This window comes from Dromiciops gliroides, chromosome 3, assembly GCF_019393635.1.
Source record: "Dromiciops gliroides isolate mDroGli1 chromosome 3, mDroGli1.pri, whole genome shotgun sequence".
Classification (NCBI taxonomy): Eukaryota; Metazoa; Chordata; class Mammalia; order Microbiotheria; family Microbiotheriidae; genus Dromiciops; species Dromiciops gliroides.
In genome coordinates, this window is record NC_057863.1 from 549,280,755 (window position 1) to 549,298,482 (window position 17,728).

General features: G+C 41.9%; 1 protein-coding gene across 2 annotated transcripts in view; it reads left to right on the forward strand.

Moving 5' to 3' along the window:
* ACER3 (alkaline ceramidase 3) overlaps window positions 1-17,352 on the forward strand; it is a 216,768-nt gene extending 199,416 nt beyond the window's left edge. For both annotated transcript variants that reach the window (XM_043998252.1, XM_043998253.1), the window contains 4 exons: window positions 6,415-6,516; window positions 7,408-7,512; window positions 13,386-13,431; window positions 13,698-17,352. In XM_043998252.1, the coding sequence (XP_043854187.1) occupies window positions 6,415-6,516; window positions 7,408-7,512; window positions 13,386-13,431; window positions 13,698-13,754 (310 nt within the window). In that variant the 3' untranslated portion in view covers window positions 13,755-17,352. The remainder of the gene's footprint in view (window positions 1-6,414; window positions 6,517-7,407; window positions 7,513-13,385; window positions 13,432-13,697) is intronic.
* Window positions 17,353-17,728: the final 376 nt, after the last annotated feature.

The following is a 17,728-nucleotide window of genomic DNA, read 5'->3' on the forward strand; positions in this document are numbered from 1 at the left end:
CACAAGTCAAGACATCATCCCAAGATGCCATTAGTCCTCTTTGAAAACAAATGCCAAATAACAACAGTTATAAGCCATTATCCTGACATGCAAATCCCATTCTCAGACGCTACCTTCTTAATCAGCTGTTCATTTCTCAAATTAATTTTTCTCATTTACATCCCTTGCCTTCAGTAGCCAGCATTGAAGAGAACACAACCTGTATCTTTATGATTATTACTTTTTTTACTAAAACTATAATCATTAGCAATAATTTTAGGTTATTCCTGGTAGTGTTGTTTATACCTAAATGAGTTGTCAGAAGTGGGTATGTCTTTTTTTCCTTTGCTTGAATTTTTTTTACCAATTACATGTAAAAACAATTTTTAACCTTCATTTTTTACAATTTTGAGTTCCAAATTCTCTCCCTCCCCTATCCCCTCAGATGGCAGTCATGCAAAACATATTTCCATATCAGTCATGTTTTGAAAGAAAACAGACCAAAAACAAGAAAAATAATGTAGAAAATTTTTTTTTAAAAAACCCAGTGTGCTTTAGTCAATATTCAGACTCCATCACTTCTTTCTCTGGAGGTAGATAGTGTTTTTCATCCTAGGACCTTCAGAATTGTCTTGGCTGTTACTAAGTATAATGTTCTCCTGGTTCTGCTCATTTCACTTTGCATCGGTTCATATAAGTCTTTCCAGGTTTTCCTGAAACCATTCCCCTTGTCATTTCTTATAGCACAATAATATTCCATCACAATCATATACCACAACTTGTTAGGTTAGCCATTTCCCAATTGATGGACATGCCCTAAATTTCTAGTTCTTAGCCACAACAAAAAGAATTGCTATAAATGTTTTTGTACATATACATCTTTTTTCCTTTTTCTTTTATCTCTTTGGGATATAGACCTAGTTGTGGTATTGCTGGGTCAAAGGGTATGCATAGTTTTATAACCCTTTGGGTATAATTCCAAATTGCTCTCCAGAAGGGTTAGATCAGTTCATGACTCCACCAACAGTGTTCTAGTGCCCCAGTTTTCCCACATCCCCTCCAACATTTGTCATTTTCCTTTTCTGTCACATTAGTCAATCTGATAGGTATAAAGTGGTACCTCAGTATTGATTTAAAGCATTTTTTCATATCATTGTAGATAACTTTGGTTTCTTCATCTGAAAACTTCCTGTTCATATCCTTTGACCATTAATCTATTGGAGAATGACTCATTTTCCTATAAATTTGACTCAGTTCTGTATATACTTGAGAGATGAAGCCTTCATCAGAAAAACTTGTAATTCTCCCCAGTTTTTTCCTTTCCTTCTAATCTTGGTTGTATTGGTTTTGCTTGTGCAAAAATCTTTTAATTTAATCAAAGTTATCCATTTTACATCCCATAATGCCCTCTGTTTGGTGATATCGTCATTCATTTTGATAAGCCTTTGGGAGTTCTCTACCCCAGTAAGACAACTGACCTCTCTTGTCAGGTGAACAAATAGCTGCCTTGGTATCCCTGGGTAATCACAAACTATTGCTACTCTTCTTCCTTTGCCCCTTGGTGGGTGATCTCTCCCATGGCAGCTTCTGTCATTCTTGGGAGGACAAGCAGCTTCTTCCCCTTCAGGTCATTCAGCTCTCTTCAGGAAGAACATCAGATCTTAAGTCTGTAATGGTGTACAGCTTGTCTTTCCCTTATCTTCTCAGGTATTATCCTTGCAAAGGTCAAGTCTCCTCATCTCCATTCCAGGTTGCTTTTTTTTTTTCATTTAAATCTTTGAAGTCTTAAATTTTATTCTTTTAGGAATTCTTCATTCTTCTTAATACCCTGGAATATTGGAGAGGTTCTTCAAGATCCTTCACTTTCTTTTCTAGGAGGGACATCAGCCTATACTTAGAACACAGAAAATAAGTCACTCGACTATGGGAGAGAGACAACTATTGTACATTTATTTGATGCAAGCTGCTGCACAGTTACCCCAATTTTTCAGCCTTATTTCTTGACAGTACTGCTGACTGTTTAGCCCTCAACCCTAAGCACCTGGTTACAGCCTTATTATTACTTGTTATCACTTCTTAATAATTTGCCATCACTGAAATTCCTCTCTTTTGTCTTACCAAAAACTTAATAGCTACACTCTTTCCCCCTTTAGCCTTGTACCAATCTCTTAGCTATTTTAGCATTTCACCACCACTCATTCTTCCATTTTCCTTTTCTCACTTACCTTGCCTTTATTTTTTTTTTGCAGGGCATTGGGGGTTAAGTGACTTGCCCAGGGTCACACAGCTAGTAAGTGTCAAGTGTCTGAAGCTGGATTTGAACTCAGGTCCTCTTGAATCCAGGGCCGGTGCTTTATCCACTCTGCCACCTAGCTTCCCTTTACTTTGCCTTTTTTAACCAGTTACCTTCTTATACTTCTTAAGTTCTGTTCCCTAACCTCCATCTATCCTCTTTATATCTTCCTTCACTTTCCTTGATCATGCTTCTCTTACTACAAACAGAAGAATCTGGATTAGATCTATGGCTAGAGATTGTTCTCCAAATTTTTCTTCCTCAAATTCAACCTCCGACCTACTTTGCTACTCCAAACACATCCAACTCACTCACATGACTTTCTTCCTATTAAGGGTCCTCTTGACGAATTCCAACAGCTACCTAAGCCAGGTTTTTACACTTCCTGCATAAGAAAAGCTTTACCAAGTCATAGACTGGATTTTTCCATATCCCATAGAACCTGGGGCCTCTAGACATAGATAGTATCCCACATAAAATCCCCAATCATAAATCATAGGGTCATAGATTCAGAATTCATCTAATCTACCTCCCTCCATTGGACAGATGGGAAACCAGGGGTTAAGTGACATGAATAAGGGGACATCTAGAGTCATTAGCAGAGCTGGGATTCAGAAGCAGGTCCTCTAATGCCAAACCCAATGCTTTTTCCACTGTATCACACTTAACTCTCTTAGATTTCAACACAAACACATACCCTTAGAAACCACCTCATATAGTTCACCTTTGGGAACAGCTAATGAAACTTGGGACAAGGGGTCAAAAAGGGTTATCCAGAATGTAGTCTTCCCCCACAATGGTAATGACCCCTGCTTTATCTACTATTTATGTTAAAGGCAGACTGCAATAAGTGTATATTTAAATGCTGGATCTACCATTTCATCAAGTATATTTACCAGATCAATTTCAGCCTTTGCATCCTATCATAACCTTGTCCATATCTTTTTTGTTTTTAATAGATTTCATGTCTAGTTTTTGTTTTTTATATCACCTGTAATTCCTCCTGTATCTCTCCCTCTCCCCATCCCAGAGAGCCATATCTTATAACAAGAATTTTTTTAAAGAATAAAGAAATAGGAAGAGAAGAAAAATCAAAGAAACCAATCAACACATGGATAGAGTCTGCCATTATTTGTAGTGTTCCACAATCATGAACCACCCCCATCCTCTGAGAAGCGAATTGGAGGGCAGGGATAATCTTCTTATACCACTTCTCTGGAGATAAGCTTATGCCTTATAGTTTCACAACATTCAGTTTCAGTTGTGTTACTTTTTCCATTTACAGTGTGGTAGTCATTGTGCATATTATTTTTCAGGCTCTGTTTAGTTAACTTTGTATCATTTAATGTGTCTTTCCATGTTTCTCTGTATCACATTTGTCGTTTCTTACAGCATAGTAAAATATTCCATTACATTCATATGCCATTGTTTATTCCCCAATGAATAGACATCTATGTTGTTTCTATGTCTTTGCCACCACAAAAAGTACAGATAAGAAAATGTTTGTGCCTATCTGGATACATTCCCTTTGTCAATGGCCTTCTTCAAGTTTCTGCCCAGCAGTAGATTTTCTACATCAAAATGTTAGAGAAACAATTTAGTCCCACTCTTCATGTAATTCCAAATTGTTTTCCAGAATGGTTGAGCCAGTTCAAAGGTCTCCAAACAATGGGTTGATGTAAATGTCTTTCCAAAACCTCTCCAACATTGACCATTCATGTCTTTTGTCACCTTTAACAATGTACTGCATATGAGATGATACCTCAGAAAGGGCAGTTTTCCTTTATAACTTCTCAAAATATGATTTATAGGCTCTTTCTGTGATCATGGCTTTCAGGTAGTCCAATAATTCTTAAATTATCTCTCCTCAATCTATTTTCTAGGTCAAATACTTTTCTGATATTTACATTTTCTCCTGTCTTTTCATTTTTTTGAATTTGTTTTGTTTCTTGATGTCTCATGGAATCATTAGCTTCTACTGGCCCAATTCTAATTTTTAAGGAGTTTTTTTTTCTTCAGTAATTTTTTGTGCCTCTTTTACCATTAAGCCAATTCTGTTTTTAAAAGTGCTCTTTTAGGGGCAGCTAGGTAGCATAGAGGATAGAGCACCGGCCCTGGATTCAGGAGGACCTGAGTTCAAATCCGGCCTCAGACACTTAACACTTACTAGCTGTGTAACCCTGGGCAAGTCACTTAACCCCAATTGCCTAAAAACAAGTATTATTTTATTCAGTATTTTTGTGCCTCTTTTACCAAGCTGTCAATTCTCTTTTCATCATTTTCTTGCATCACTCTCATTTATTTCCCCAATTTTTCCTCTACCACTCTTATCTCTTTCTCAAATGCTTCTAGGAATTCTTGTTGGGCTTGGATCCAATTAGCATTTTTCTTTGAAGCTCTTTTTGGGGGGTTGCTATTTTCACATTGTTATCTTCTTCTGAATTTATTTTATTTTTCTTGACTTTGAACTTTATGTTAAAGTTGGGCTCTGCTCACCTCAGGGGGAAAGGGGAGACACTATGCCAAGATTCACGTTTTTTAGTGCTACTGTTTTCAGAGCTAGTTCTAGGGGTCTGCAAATTTTTGGTGCTTCCAAGGTGTTATGGTCCTAGAAGAGGTCTGTGCTATGGTCTTTACCAAGGAAGAGTCCCTTGTCCCTTTCATCTCCATGCAGTAGCCTTCCTTTCTGCTTTGGTGCTGTGACCAGGGCTCCTGATCCCTTGTGACTGACTCCTTTCCACCCTGGAACTGTGACTTGTCAATCAACACCAGCTGTACCTAGTGCCAGAAAAGTTCCCTATTAATCTCTTTCTGAGTAGTTTTCTGAACCCCTCACCATCTCTGGGCTGAGGGCTCCTGAAGCTGCTGCTGCTGCTACTATTGCCACCACTATGTATGTGTTGACAAACCTCCACCAGACTATTCCCCGATGTCAACCATGTTACAAACTTCTCCTGCTGACCTCTTAAGTTTTCTCAGGCCAGAAAAATATCTCCCCCCAACTTTTTATTGGCTTTGCCTCTCCAAAGGTTGATTTGATATATTATTTTAAACTTGTTTGGAGGGAAATGTTGAAATAATTCAGATGGGTGGCTACCCCTAATCCACCATCTTGACTCTGCCCATTTTGTAGTTATTTTGAATGAGAATCCCTTTTCTGTTACTGCCTCCTGGATTTTGTTATCCTATAGAAAAGCTATTGATTTTATGGCTTTATTTTGTACTTTGCAACCCTACTGAAACTATTCATCTCAGTATCTTTGCTGATTCCATAGGATGTTTTAAATAAAACTATCATTTCATCACCAAATAAGGGTAGCTTCACCTCCTCTTTGCCTGTCTTTATAACCCAATAAATTCAGGGGTCTCCCCTTCCCAATATTATTTTATATAGTTCTAGAAATGCTATCAGTAGTCTTGGCCCTGTCTTTATTTTATTTTATTTTTAGTGAGGCACTTTGGGTTAAGCGACTTGCCCAGGGTCACACAGCTAGCAAGTGTTAAGTGTCTGAGGCCGGATTTGAACTCAGGTACTCCCGAATCCAGGGCCGGTGCTCTATCCACTATGCCATCTAGCTGCCCCGGCCCTGTCTTTAACAAGAATCTCCCATAAAAGATCTACCCAACAATTTGGAAGCCCGTAGCCTTTTATGGTTGTAAATGTCTTTGTGCCACTTCTCAGGTTTAAGTGTTTACCGATCATAATTGCATGAAGATCAGAGGAGGAAAAATCACTTATAGGGAAGGGGGAGAATCCTAAGGTTTATGGGGAAAGTGGCATTGGCAATGGACTTGGAAGAATAGGTGTAAGATGTCAATGGATTAAGAGGAGAGAAGGCACTTGAGACATAGGAAACAGCATCAGAAAAAAAAAAGGGGAACTGGGTGGCACAGTGGATAAAGCACCAGCCATGATTCAGGAGGAAATGAGTTCAAATCCGGCCTCAGACACTTGACACTTACTATCTGTGTGACCCTGGGCAAGTCACTTAACCCTCATTGCCCCACAAAAATAAATAAATAAGTGGAGTACAGATCGCAGAAGGAATGTGTACTTTAGCCAGAAGACAGCAGAGAGATACTCAAGATTTTTGAGCAGTGGATTCGCCTGAATTCAGTTGTGCTTTTCCTTCTCTCCACAGGGTATATCCATGGCTTAGAGGACTGGGTTACACATCCTTAGGCATATTTTTAATGGGATTTTTCCTTTGGAATGTAGACAACATCTTTTGTGAATCCCTGAGGTAAGAAAAAACAAACCTCATTGCATAGTTTGTTTCCAGAAGTGCGGCAAATGTAAAGTGATGTGTCATTTTAAATATAACATACATGTATCCCCTGCCTCTCGGAGCTGGTTTGAGGAAAGTGCTTTGGAAGCCTCAGAGCGCTAAGGAAACCTGATCATCCTGCAGTGTAAACGTATATTTTGGACCCACGTATTTGTCACACTTTGTAATATCATTTTAAAGTTTTATTCTGTGGTTAAAGCACCGGCCCTGGATTCAGGAGTACCTGAGTTCAAATCCGGCCTCAGACACTTGACACTTACTAGCTGTGTGACCCTGGGCAAGTCACTTAACCCCCATTGCCTAACAAAAAAAGTTTTATTCTAAAGCAAGAGGGGGAATAAAGTAGCAGATCAAAGAACTGTTTTAATGATAGAAAAACAGAGAGAATTCTGATTTAAATGTAAGCCAAAGTTTAGGGAGCCCTCCCAGCCACCCTGAGGCACAGGTACCGCAAATAGTAGTGCTGCTATTGTGCACAGTAGGAGTCTGAGCATTCAGAAAGTGGCCTGCCCAGGGTCACAGCGTTAGAATGTGCAGGAGATAAAATGCAAACCCGGGCATCCACATTCTAGTCAATGTTGTATGGAGTTTGATCAGCATTGAAAGCCTGGCGACATCCTAGAAAAGTCACCTTCTTTTACCTCGTGGTTTGGGGTGGGGCATGAGCAAGGAATGCAGCAAAAGTCCTGAATGCAGCTAACCTGTAACAACCCTCAGGAATTACATTTTTTACCATGCATGAAAACCACATGCTTGGTGGTCCCCAGAACTGTGTCAGCAGGTGCTGTAATTGCACATTTTTGGGATTACACAAAAATTGGTTTATTCTGTTTTTCCTCCCAACAGGAACTTTCGAACAAAGGTGCCACCTTTTGTGGGTGTTTTTACACAGTTACATGCTTGGTGGCACATTCTTACTGGCCTTGGCTCCTATCTACACATCCTTTTCAGGTATGAAGTACAAAATTTTGGAGGGGGGTAGAAACCATAGCCAATGTATGGGTATGTGTGTGGATGGGTGTATATTTCCTCTATATTATCCTACAAACCCCTTTGAGAGCTCAGTATGTATGGAACAGAGCTGTGGATCCTCAACCCAAGTACAACATATGGAAAGGAGATGCTTGGTATGAAGTAACTGAAGAACTCCCTGGGAGAGACTGGCTGTTCAACTTTCCTTTAACACCCTCATGTGAATGGGGGAATCAGATTACTCCTAGCATAGATGAGGACCCTAAGAAGCAGGAAAAGGTTAGTAACTGCAGATCGTGGACTGACTTAAAACTCTGAACCTAGGTACAGTGGCAAACCTCAATGGGGCACTCTATGATAGGAACCAAACCAAATCAGGTATTCAGGAGAGAATTGAACTTCTTAGAAGAGGAGATGATAGCACTGAAAGGGAGAAGGAAAAGTCTAACAATTACTTCATCTGCTTCACAATTTTCCTTAAAGCCAGCTCTGGGCAGAGAAGCAAACTTAGACTTACTTAGCATCTTACTGATTCAATAGCTCTGTATCCTTCCCCCCAAACCCTCTCCTGTCTTCTCTCAGACTTCCCTTCTACTGTAGAGGCGGCCACCACCCTTCCAAGCACTCGGGTTCACAACTCATTTACTGAAACACAAGTTTGGCCAGGTCACCCCACACCCTACTCAGTAAACTCCAGTGTTACCTCCAGGATCTAATATAAAGCCTTTTATTTGAAATTTAAAGCTTTTCACAACCTGGTCTATTACAGCCTGATTTCTTACATTCTAGCCCCCTCCACACATCCTGCTAGCCACCTAACCTATCCTACTTACTGTTCCTCACACTCCTATCTCCACACCTTTGTACTGGGTGTCCTCCATCCCTGAAAGGCTGGCTTTCCTTCCTCACCTCTGTCTCTTAGAATCGCAGGCTTCCTCTGAGACCCAGCTCAAAGGCCACCTTCTGCTAGAAGTCCTTTCAGACTCCCTGCCTGCTGCAGCCTTCCCCTCCCAGGATAACTCTTCTCTACTCTGTATGTCTGCTGTACGTCCCCCAAATAGAATGCAAACTCCTTGAGAACGAGGACACTTTTAGCCTTTCTTTTTATCCCAAGGACTTAGTGCTGCGCCTGTTTAGAAGGAGGTGACAAGACTCTCACTGCCTCACAGAATTTCTCTTACAAGTTATATAAAACACTATACAAATCTGAACAATTTTGTTTATAATATTTTGGGGAATAAGTTTTTCTGCCTATTTCAAAAGTTCTAGTTAATCCTAAAATCTTTATTTTTAAAAAATTCTCACTATTAATTTTACTCTACTCCAATTTAGAAATCTTTTTTTTTTGCCAACTTTCCTTTGGATCCTTAGGAAAAATAGCCTCAATAGCCCCAGTGTGCTTGATGGAACAGGATGTTCTGGTAAACAGGTAGTTTCTTTCATTCAGTCTCCTGCTTTGAGTAGCCCACGTCTCAGTAACAAGGTTTTCCTGCCTGCCAAAACTCAATGAGTGCTGACACATACTCTGCGCATGAGGCCCAGCTTCAGGAGAACATAATGGAGGAAACACTTAAGGTCATTTTTCATGAGAGCTGGTGCATCTCAGAATATTCTTGGTGGCTCCAGACACCTCTTCTGCATTAGGTACTCTCTGGTTTAAATGGCAGCAGCTTCACATGGAGGATCCCGCCCAGGTTTCTCTTCCTCTGCTCTGTAAGTCCCAGACCTGGAGGACTTTTCTCTTAGCTCCCCTCTCTCACTTCACTTTCCCCCATCCCATATATCTTTGGGACCCAACTGTGTCCATCCCCTTTGAAATGGGATTCAAAATTGGAAAGTAAAATATGGTATTTTCATTCCTAACCCTTCTTGTACCTTCTTTCCTGTCATTATAATTTCTTATTGATACTTTTTGTTTTTACATCAAAATCATTTCAAGATATGTCTTTCCTCATGCCTCCAGTGAGCCTCCCCTTGTAGCAAAGAAAAAAGTTCAGCAAAAAGAGCCAACAGATCTGACACTTGTGGCAGCATATGCAGCATCACCCCCTCCCCACGGCCCCTTGCTTCCCTATTCCTTGGCTAATATTAACCACTTTCTGACTTATTTTCAAAAACTGACCATAGCCAATAGGTCTGCAAACACTGGATCAGGATTTCCAGATTCATACGGGTCTCCAAGCCGGCTACCCCAGCCCCCTCCTTGTCTGCCAAGATAACCTCTCCATAAAAATGTCATTTTATCTTTTCTGTCCTGTTTCCTCCTCCATAAAATGACAGGGCTGGGTTTTAGGAACCTGAGATCCTTTCCAGCTCTCACATTCTATGGCCTGAGGCTGCTTCTGATGGTCTGTGTTCTAACACCTCCTTCAGTTCTTGTAGCCTCTATCCCCAGGGGAGGAGAGAGAAGCATGCCCCTCCCTCTGAAGTCCAAACCACTTCTTCCTTAGAAACTTCCATGGTGGTATGCCTTCCTCTTCTAGCTCAGGAGCCCTTAGGGAGAAGGGATGGGGAAGCCCTTATCTTCTGCAGACTCAGTACACAGGAATACTGATAGCACAAGTCTGACTGTTCAGGATAATGACTCAGAAGTAGCCTTGTACAGCGGAAATACTTTTGTTGTTGTTCAGTCATGTCTGACTCTTGTGACCCCATTTGGGGTTTTCTTGGCAAAGACACTGCACATGTTTGCCACTTCCTTCTCCAGCTCATTTTACAGATGAGGGAACTGAGGCAAATAGGGGTAAATGACTCTAGGCCCAGAACTCTATCTACTGCATCACCTAGCTGCCCCACTGGAAAAACTAGCATCCAGATTCTGCTGCTTACTACCGTGTGACCTTGGGAAAGTTATTTTCCCCTAATCCTTGATCTCCTCATTTATAAAAAAAGACAGCTGAACAAAATATCTTAACATCAATATCTTAATCTATGATCCTGTGATCTAACTCTGCTCCTCACCAGTTGTGTCTTAAGCCAGAAATCAAACTCATCCTTTCTGACTCCAGAACAAATATTCATATCCCCTTATAGAGAGGGAAGAGAAAAGGCAGAGAGCTTATCTCCCTTAAATTATGCTTTGAATGTCTCATTCAAAGGACACAATAAGAAGGAGATGTCAGGTTATCCTGGTTCTTGTAATATTTTTATGGAGGACTACATTCAGCAAGTATACATTAAGCACCTAATGAGTGCAAAGCACTGATCTTGATGATGAGGGAACCCACAAAGGGCATTGACACCAGCCTAGATGATTGAAATGCCACAGCACATGCTATGTGCATCACAGAGGGACAGGGTGCTCTGCTCCATGAAGTCCAATTTCTGTATCTGTTTCCAAGGTGATAAAAGCACTCTTCTTCCTCGGCACTTTCTCAGAGATGGCACCAGAGGCAGCTGTGATAGCTAGGGCCTCTTTGAGGATAATCTGAGGCCCTCAGTGAGGGTAAGATCATTGAGGGCACAGACTGGATTATTGAGTCTCAGGGCACCTTAACTTGATGGCTTGCCATAAAAGTTTCTTCAAAACCACCCTAAGAAGTAGAGTTTGACAATTTTTTGACAATTATACTTTAAATTCATAGGAAAATAACTCTAAATGGCTCCACTGATGCAGCCTGTACTTGGTGTTCTGGTAAACTCCAATTAGGCAGCAGGTATTTCAGTCCACTGCTTTGAGCAGCCCACACACATAGCTTGAAACCAAGGTTTTGTTGCAAAAAGACAAGCAATTACTGCCAATAATCATCCCATACATGGGGCCAACTTTCCAAAGGAGAATAGTGGGCTGTGGGGGAACATGGGGAGAGGAGCTTGAAATCATTCCCAGAAAGCCCTGGACTTAGGGTCCTGTTTTAAAGATGAGGAGACACAGAGTGGCCAAGGGCTTTGTGTCTGTGCCTAGCCTAGAACCCAGGCCTCCTAACTCCGATTCCAGCTCTGATGAACTGCTTCATCTTCTCCACCAAATCTCCCATGGCAGCGTGTTCCTCTAAATTCACTTTCCTTCATCCAGCATATACTCAGGGCCTGCCACCTTCTGGGCACTGGTGACACCAACTCAAACACGAAAACAGTCCCAGCACACAAGGTGATCCTATTCTTCCGTAGCATGTACACAGAGAAATCAGCACCAAAATGTGTGCAAAGTTCTATCTGTGGAAGAGAATACCGTCAACTGGGGGATCAGGAAAATCCTTGTGAAGGTGATAACACATGAGCCTTGATCTGACCTAGAGATTCCGAGACAGAAAGATGGGAGAGGAGAGTGTTCCCAGGATGGAGGGCAGAGGCCTGGAGGTAGAGATGGAGCATCCTGGATGCAGAATAGCAAAGAGCCCAGTTGTGTTGGAACATTGTGCATAAGGGATAGAAATGTAAAATCATTCTCAAAAGATAAATTGGGGCCTGATTGTGAAAGTGTTTGAGTCAGTCACTTGACAAGTATTTATTAAGCACCATGTGCTTTGAGCTAGGCCCTGTGCTTATCATTGTGGTTATGAAGAATTCCCAGTGTCATGAATGAAATTATACCTGGTTATAAAGAACTTTACATGACAGAATTTGTATTTTAACCTAGAAGCACAAGCAAATCACTGGAGCTTTTTGAGCACAGAGAAGTGAAATAATGGAACTGGTACTTTAGGACTAGTTGATTTTGTGCCTCAGTTTCCTCATCTGTAAAATGAGCTGGAGAAGGAAATGGCAAACCACTCCATTATCTCTGCTAAGAAAATTCCAAATGGGGTCACAGCCAGATACAACTGAAAATGACTGAACAATAACAAAATGCAATCATATAATATTGTGTATTGTATTCCTCTGCGTCTGTTTCTCATTCCCTGTGTTGATTTCTGTGAAGGACACCCCCATCCATCTTTCTACGCACCCAGATTTACAACCTGAGAATTATCCTTGATTTCTTACATTCTCACACTCTACATAAACATTTAGTTTCCAGGTTTTATTGATTCTCCTCCCACATCTCACACTTCTCTCCATTCACACAATCACCATCCTCTTTCTAGTTCATGGCACTTCTCACTCAGACAATTAGAGTAGCTTTCTAATTACTTTCCCTGCCTCAGGTTTCTCCTCTGTCTGGCCCATCCTCCACACCCCTATTTGGTAAGATCTTCCTCCCCTAGGCAGTAAACTCCCCTATGACCTCTAGGATCAAATACAAATCCCTCTTTAATTTAAAATCTTTGACCTCCTGTCTAGAGTCTACCTTGCTGGGCTTATTACATATTACTTCTCACAATACACTCCGTAGTCCTGTCAAACTGGTTTTCTTACTATTCTTCTTGCACAAAATACAATCTCTCCTCTCCATGCCTTCGCATAAGCTATCCCCCTGTACCTCCAATATATAATTGTTCCTCACCTCTGCCTCTTAGAATTCCTAGCTACCTTCAAAGCTCAGCACAAAAGCCACTTCCTCTATGAGGCCTCTCCTGATCCTCGCTCCCTACCCCCAACCTCTAACGCTTCCCCTGGCTCCTTCCCCCCAGAATCACCTTGAGTTTATTTAGCATATACTTATATGTGTACATATGGGGATAGTTGCCAAGAAAGAGAGATCAACTCACTATAAGGAAAAACCTCCTAACAGTTAAAGCTGTCTGAAAACGGAGAATCGTGCCACATGCGGCAGTTAGTTTCCCATGCCTGGAGGTCTTCAAAGACCAAATGAGTATTTGTTGTATTTGTTGTAGAGGGTCCTACTCACCCATAGATTGAATTGGGTCATAAGGGGGGAAGGGGTTTGCCCAAAATCACACAAGAAGGAAGTAGCAGCATTAGCCTCTGGTCTCTTCTGACTCTGAAATGCCCTTCTCTTTCCCTTTCAGCTTGTACACAAGGACACTTTACCTGCGGTACAGACCAAAGGTGAAGGTAAGCCCATAGTCTTGTGCTGCATGTGAGTACAAGAATTCCCTGTACTAAGAATAGGAGCTTTGTATCCATATACCATGGCTGGAGACAGTGGCAGCCCCTGGGGCCACTCTCAGACAGACCATTGCTATTAACCACAACCTGGTTCTTCATTCAGCCAGGATCCCCTGATATTCTAGACTAGGATGTTCTAACTCCCCTTTTTCTAGGACTTGTGCTGAAAGACAGTTTTTCTTTTCTCTCTCCTCTATCCCTTATGTGAATAGTTTCTCTTCGGGATATGGCCCATGATCCTGGTCGAGCCGCCCAAGAAGCACTTATGAGAAGAGGTCCCACAAAGAAAGCACAACCACCTGCTGCTGGCCTCATTGCCTTGGGAAGATCATCCCAAGACTCAAGCTTCCATATTAAATAATGTGCCAGCCCTTGTGTTGAAAGGATGAGTCTCTGACTAACACTACCAGGCCAGAAACAGAGGGAGAAGTGGGTGTGCTGGGCACTGAGTGTGTGTTTTACTCCCTTATAGTGTCTAAAAGGACAAGATAGGATGTTTCATGTATATATGGAAATGTTGCAGAAATTGGGCTTCTTTAATGAGCTAGTCACTGGTTGCTTTCCAGTGGCCACTGGACAGTGACCTTTTTCCCCTTTGATGTGGGCTGAATCTGAAATGTAACTTTTCTGTATGATTTTAAATGAATATGCAATTGAATAATGGAAATTGTTGGCTGGGGTGGAGCCAGACTAAGTACTAGTTGAAGGAAACTTAGAAGGTTATTGCCAAGGTGAAGGGGTCCAGCCAAAGGATTGTATTCAGCTGCACCTCTTAAACTAGTAGGTGGTATGTGTTGTCTCAGCTCCCATAGGGAGCCGCTCATTCTAGCTCAGTCCTGCCACTACAGTCTCTGACATATGTCACTTCACCCTTTGTAGCTCATTGTACAGGCACTTTCCACATATCATTGACCCATGCCAGGTCACAGATTCACCGAAGCACTAGTTACATCACAACCAGAACCCACCAGAACATTGGACACACCCATTATCATGTCATTTGGGCCAATGGCCCAAGTCACAAATCAGTCATCTGATATTCCTCTAGCTAGTACTTAACCCCAGCAGTGTTAGCTACCTCCCCTTCACCCCTGGGAATGTAGTTTTACCTTACGCTCCCTTTTCAAAGAACCAGTTCTTGGTACTAGGCAAGACATTTCTCTGTACCCTCTGAGGAGGCTGTGCCAAACAAAGCCCAGTAAATCAGGGTTCGAGCTGGATATTTGGGGTGTGACTTCTTCCTTAAGCTAATTAAAGGTCGTATTTCTAACAAGTGTCCACACTGTTGCCTCCAGCTCCTTCAAATCTTGGTAGATCCCTGCTTGTGGTCTGGTCAAACATAGAGCAAACCTGCCTCTGCTCCATCCAGCATTATTCCTATGCTCACATTCTTTTCAGCTCCAGAAAATATCAGTGAATGACATACACTGACTTTTCAAAGTGTTTGGTAATTTTAACTTCTCTGAGAGACACGAGACCCACCACGAAGTTTGCACAGGCTGAAATCTCACATCAGGAGCTTATTTTGTGTGTCTGTTCTCTTTGCATCTGAGAGAAGTAGACCAAGAGCTTGAGAACAGCCTCAGGCAGCTCCAAATTCACCAGAAACTGATGTGTGGGGCACAGCTGGACTCTAGCATCAGGCAGCTCATCCTTAGGTGGATTTGAATATGGCTTCCAAAGTCAGCAGAAGGCTCACCTGCCGTGGCACCTGTGCCTCAAAGGGTGGCAGCAAATGAATGTTAACATCCTCGCTTCCCACATGGCATTTCCTTTGCTGATACTCCCAGAGAGAATCTGCTCACATTCCTCTTATGCAATCTAGTTGTTAAAGACCCTGACCCTTTTTGCAGTATTAAATAAGTGACCTTAACACAAATTGAAAATAAACCTGTTTCGGGTTTTGAGGAATTTATTTTAAAAGTTTTATGGATGACTTTTTGTTGCTTTTTAAAGTTTTATTTTCCCATTTTCACTCATCCCAACAAACCTTGTTCTCTGCCCTTCAGCACTTCAATACTGCCTTCCTTCTCTCGGTCCAGTTCAGTGCCATCAGCCATGTGGAACCCATACCCATGTCCAGATTTTGTTCACTTTCCTTCCAGGGGACCAAACCTTATCAAAACCTGAATATGGGGGAAGCACTGGCTCTGGTCCTCTGTGCCTTAGAAGCCTGGGACATTGAAGAATTCCACACACCACAAGTCACTTTCTCTGCTTCCTGCCTTAGGAATTCTGAAAATTACCTCTTCCATCCCATCTTTAACTAAGCAAATTATGGATCTGTTCTTCAAAAGATCTTTGGACTTAGAGTCAGAAGACCTGGATCTGCCAGTTACTAGCCACGTCCCCTAAGTCAGATCATGTCTCCTCTCAGAGCCTCAGTGTTCATATCTGTTTGATGGGAATGATTATTACACTCCTTACCTTGCAGGGTTGTTGGGAGGAGAACATTTTATAAAGCACCATGTAAATGTGAGCTGCTTATATCATTTCTCCACTCTGCACTCTCTTTTATCCATAACAATTGGCAGGAATTTCTGTGGGCAAAGGAACAGAGTAAGATTCTTCCTAAGCTTGCCAGTGACACGGCCTCCAAGGATTTGAATGTGGTAACTCGCCTCTCTGTAGCACTTAACAGTCTACAAGGTGCCATCGTCCAGGCCTGAAATGGGCAGTTAAAACCTTGACCTCTCACCGTCTGTTGAAATTGTTCTCTTCCTTCAAGGTGCGGCTCAGATGCCAACTCCTCCCTGTAGCTTTCCCCAAATCCTTCAGCCTAAAGTTATCTCATCCTTTTTAGATTTTCACAGAGCCCTCTGGCTGAGTGTTTCCTTTGCCACCATCATACACTACCTCGTATCATGTTCATACTATATCTATTTAGCTATAAGCAGGAGCTATGTTGTCATTGTCATCTGTATCCCCAGTGCCTAGCCCAGTGCTTGACATGTTGTGCAGGCATGGACTAACATGGTTGAATTCACAAGTAAGACAAGCAATGCAAATGTCATTTTCCCTGTTTTACAGACAAAGAAACTGAGGCTTATAGTGATTATGCTCCATATTACCCACTATCTGAAGTGGTTCAGATGCCAGCACTCTCTTAGTTAAGGTTTGATGCAAGATTGAAATGAGGGCACTCAGAAGTCATTGAACAATTAACACTAGAAATACTGGAATTTAAAAATATTTCAAAGGACCAACCTGCTTCAATTGATGCAAGGCACTTTTTTTTAATCAGTCAGGAAAAGCAAATAGAGATAGGATGAAAATTTTATTTCAAAGTAAAATTATAATAAAAATTTTGCATCAGCTGATATGCCTGGTCCTCCTAGTGTTAACAAAAGGTGAACTTTGCCCTAACAGCAGGGACATACAACAAGGGTACAGCGGCACTTGCCCCTCGTCTCCATATGGAAATGCATCTCTTCAGCAGGGCAGAATACGGGGAAGGACATGATGACTCTTGGCCTTCAGAAAGGGGCCTAACCCTAACCAATGGTGAGAAGGGGGTGAGTGGAGCAGAGAAGGCAAGAAGCTGTGTCAGAGAAGTGGTCGTAATTCGAAGCCCATTCACTCCCACCTCGTTCTAAGAAAGAACCAGCCTCCAGGCCCAGGCCTTCTGACTGTTCTTCTCAGTAGGAGTTGTTTATAGGTAGCATACGTGATGCCGGAAGTGGATAGAATATGTTTATTGCCTCTTTGGTCACACAGAGTGGCACTGTGTTGTCCTTAGGGTTGTTTCTGGTCTCTCTGTGTCTCTGTCTCTCTGTCCTCTCTCTCCTCGGTTTCAGAGGACTGTGCATGTTAAAGGACCTCAGAATTATTGGGAAGAAAGGAAGAATTAAAGTCTGGCTGTAGGAAGTTGTCTCCTGTTATTTTCCACATCAGTTGGTGCCTCTGACTTTGTTCTTTTTAATATCCTTAAGCCCCATGACTACTCCACTGATTTTTCACGGTGTTGTAGAAAAGACCCTAAGAGATGACTTTCTCCAGAGATTCTGACAGGTCCAACCAAGCCAGAAAGGCTTCAAGCAGAGAGCTACAGACAACTGTGTATATGTCATCTTGAAACCAGCCTAGCCAAGACCAAGGAAGAGTTCCTTATCAGGGGACTGACCCCCATGGGATAGATTTGGGGTGGGGAGAAGTACTTGTTGAGGAAAAGATCTTTGTGTTCATATGCTAAAGTTTCCACCGTGAGTGACTCCCATCAACGGGCTCCATCAGTGGACAGAGA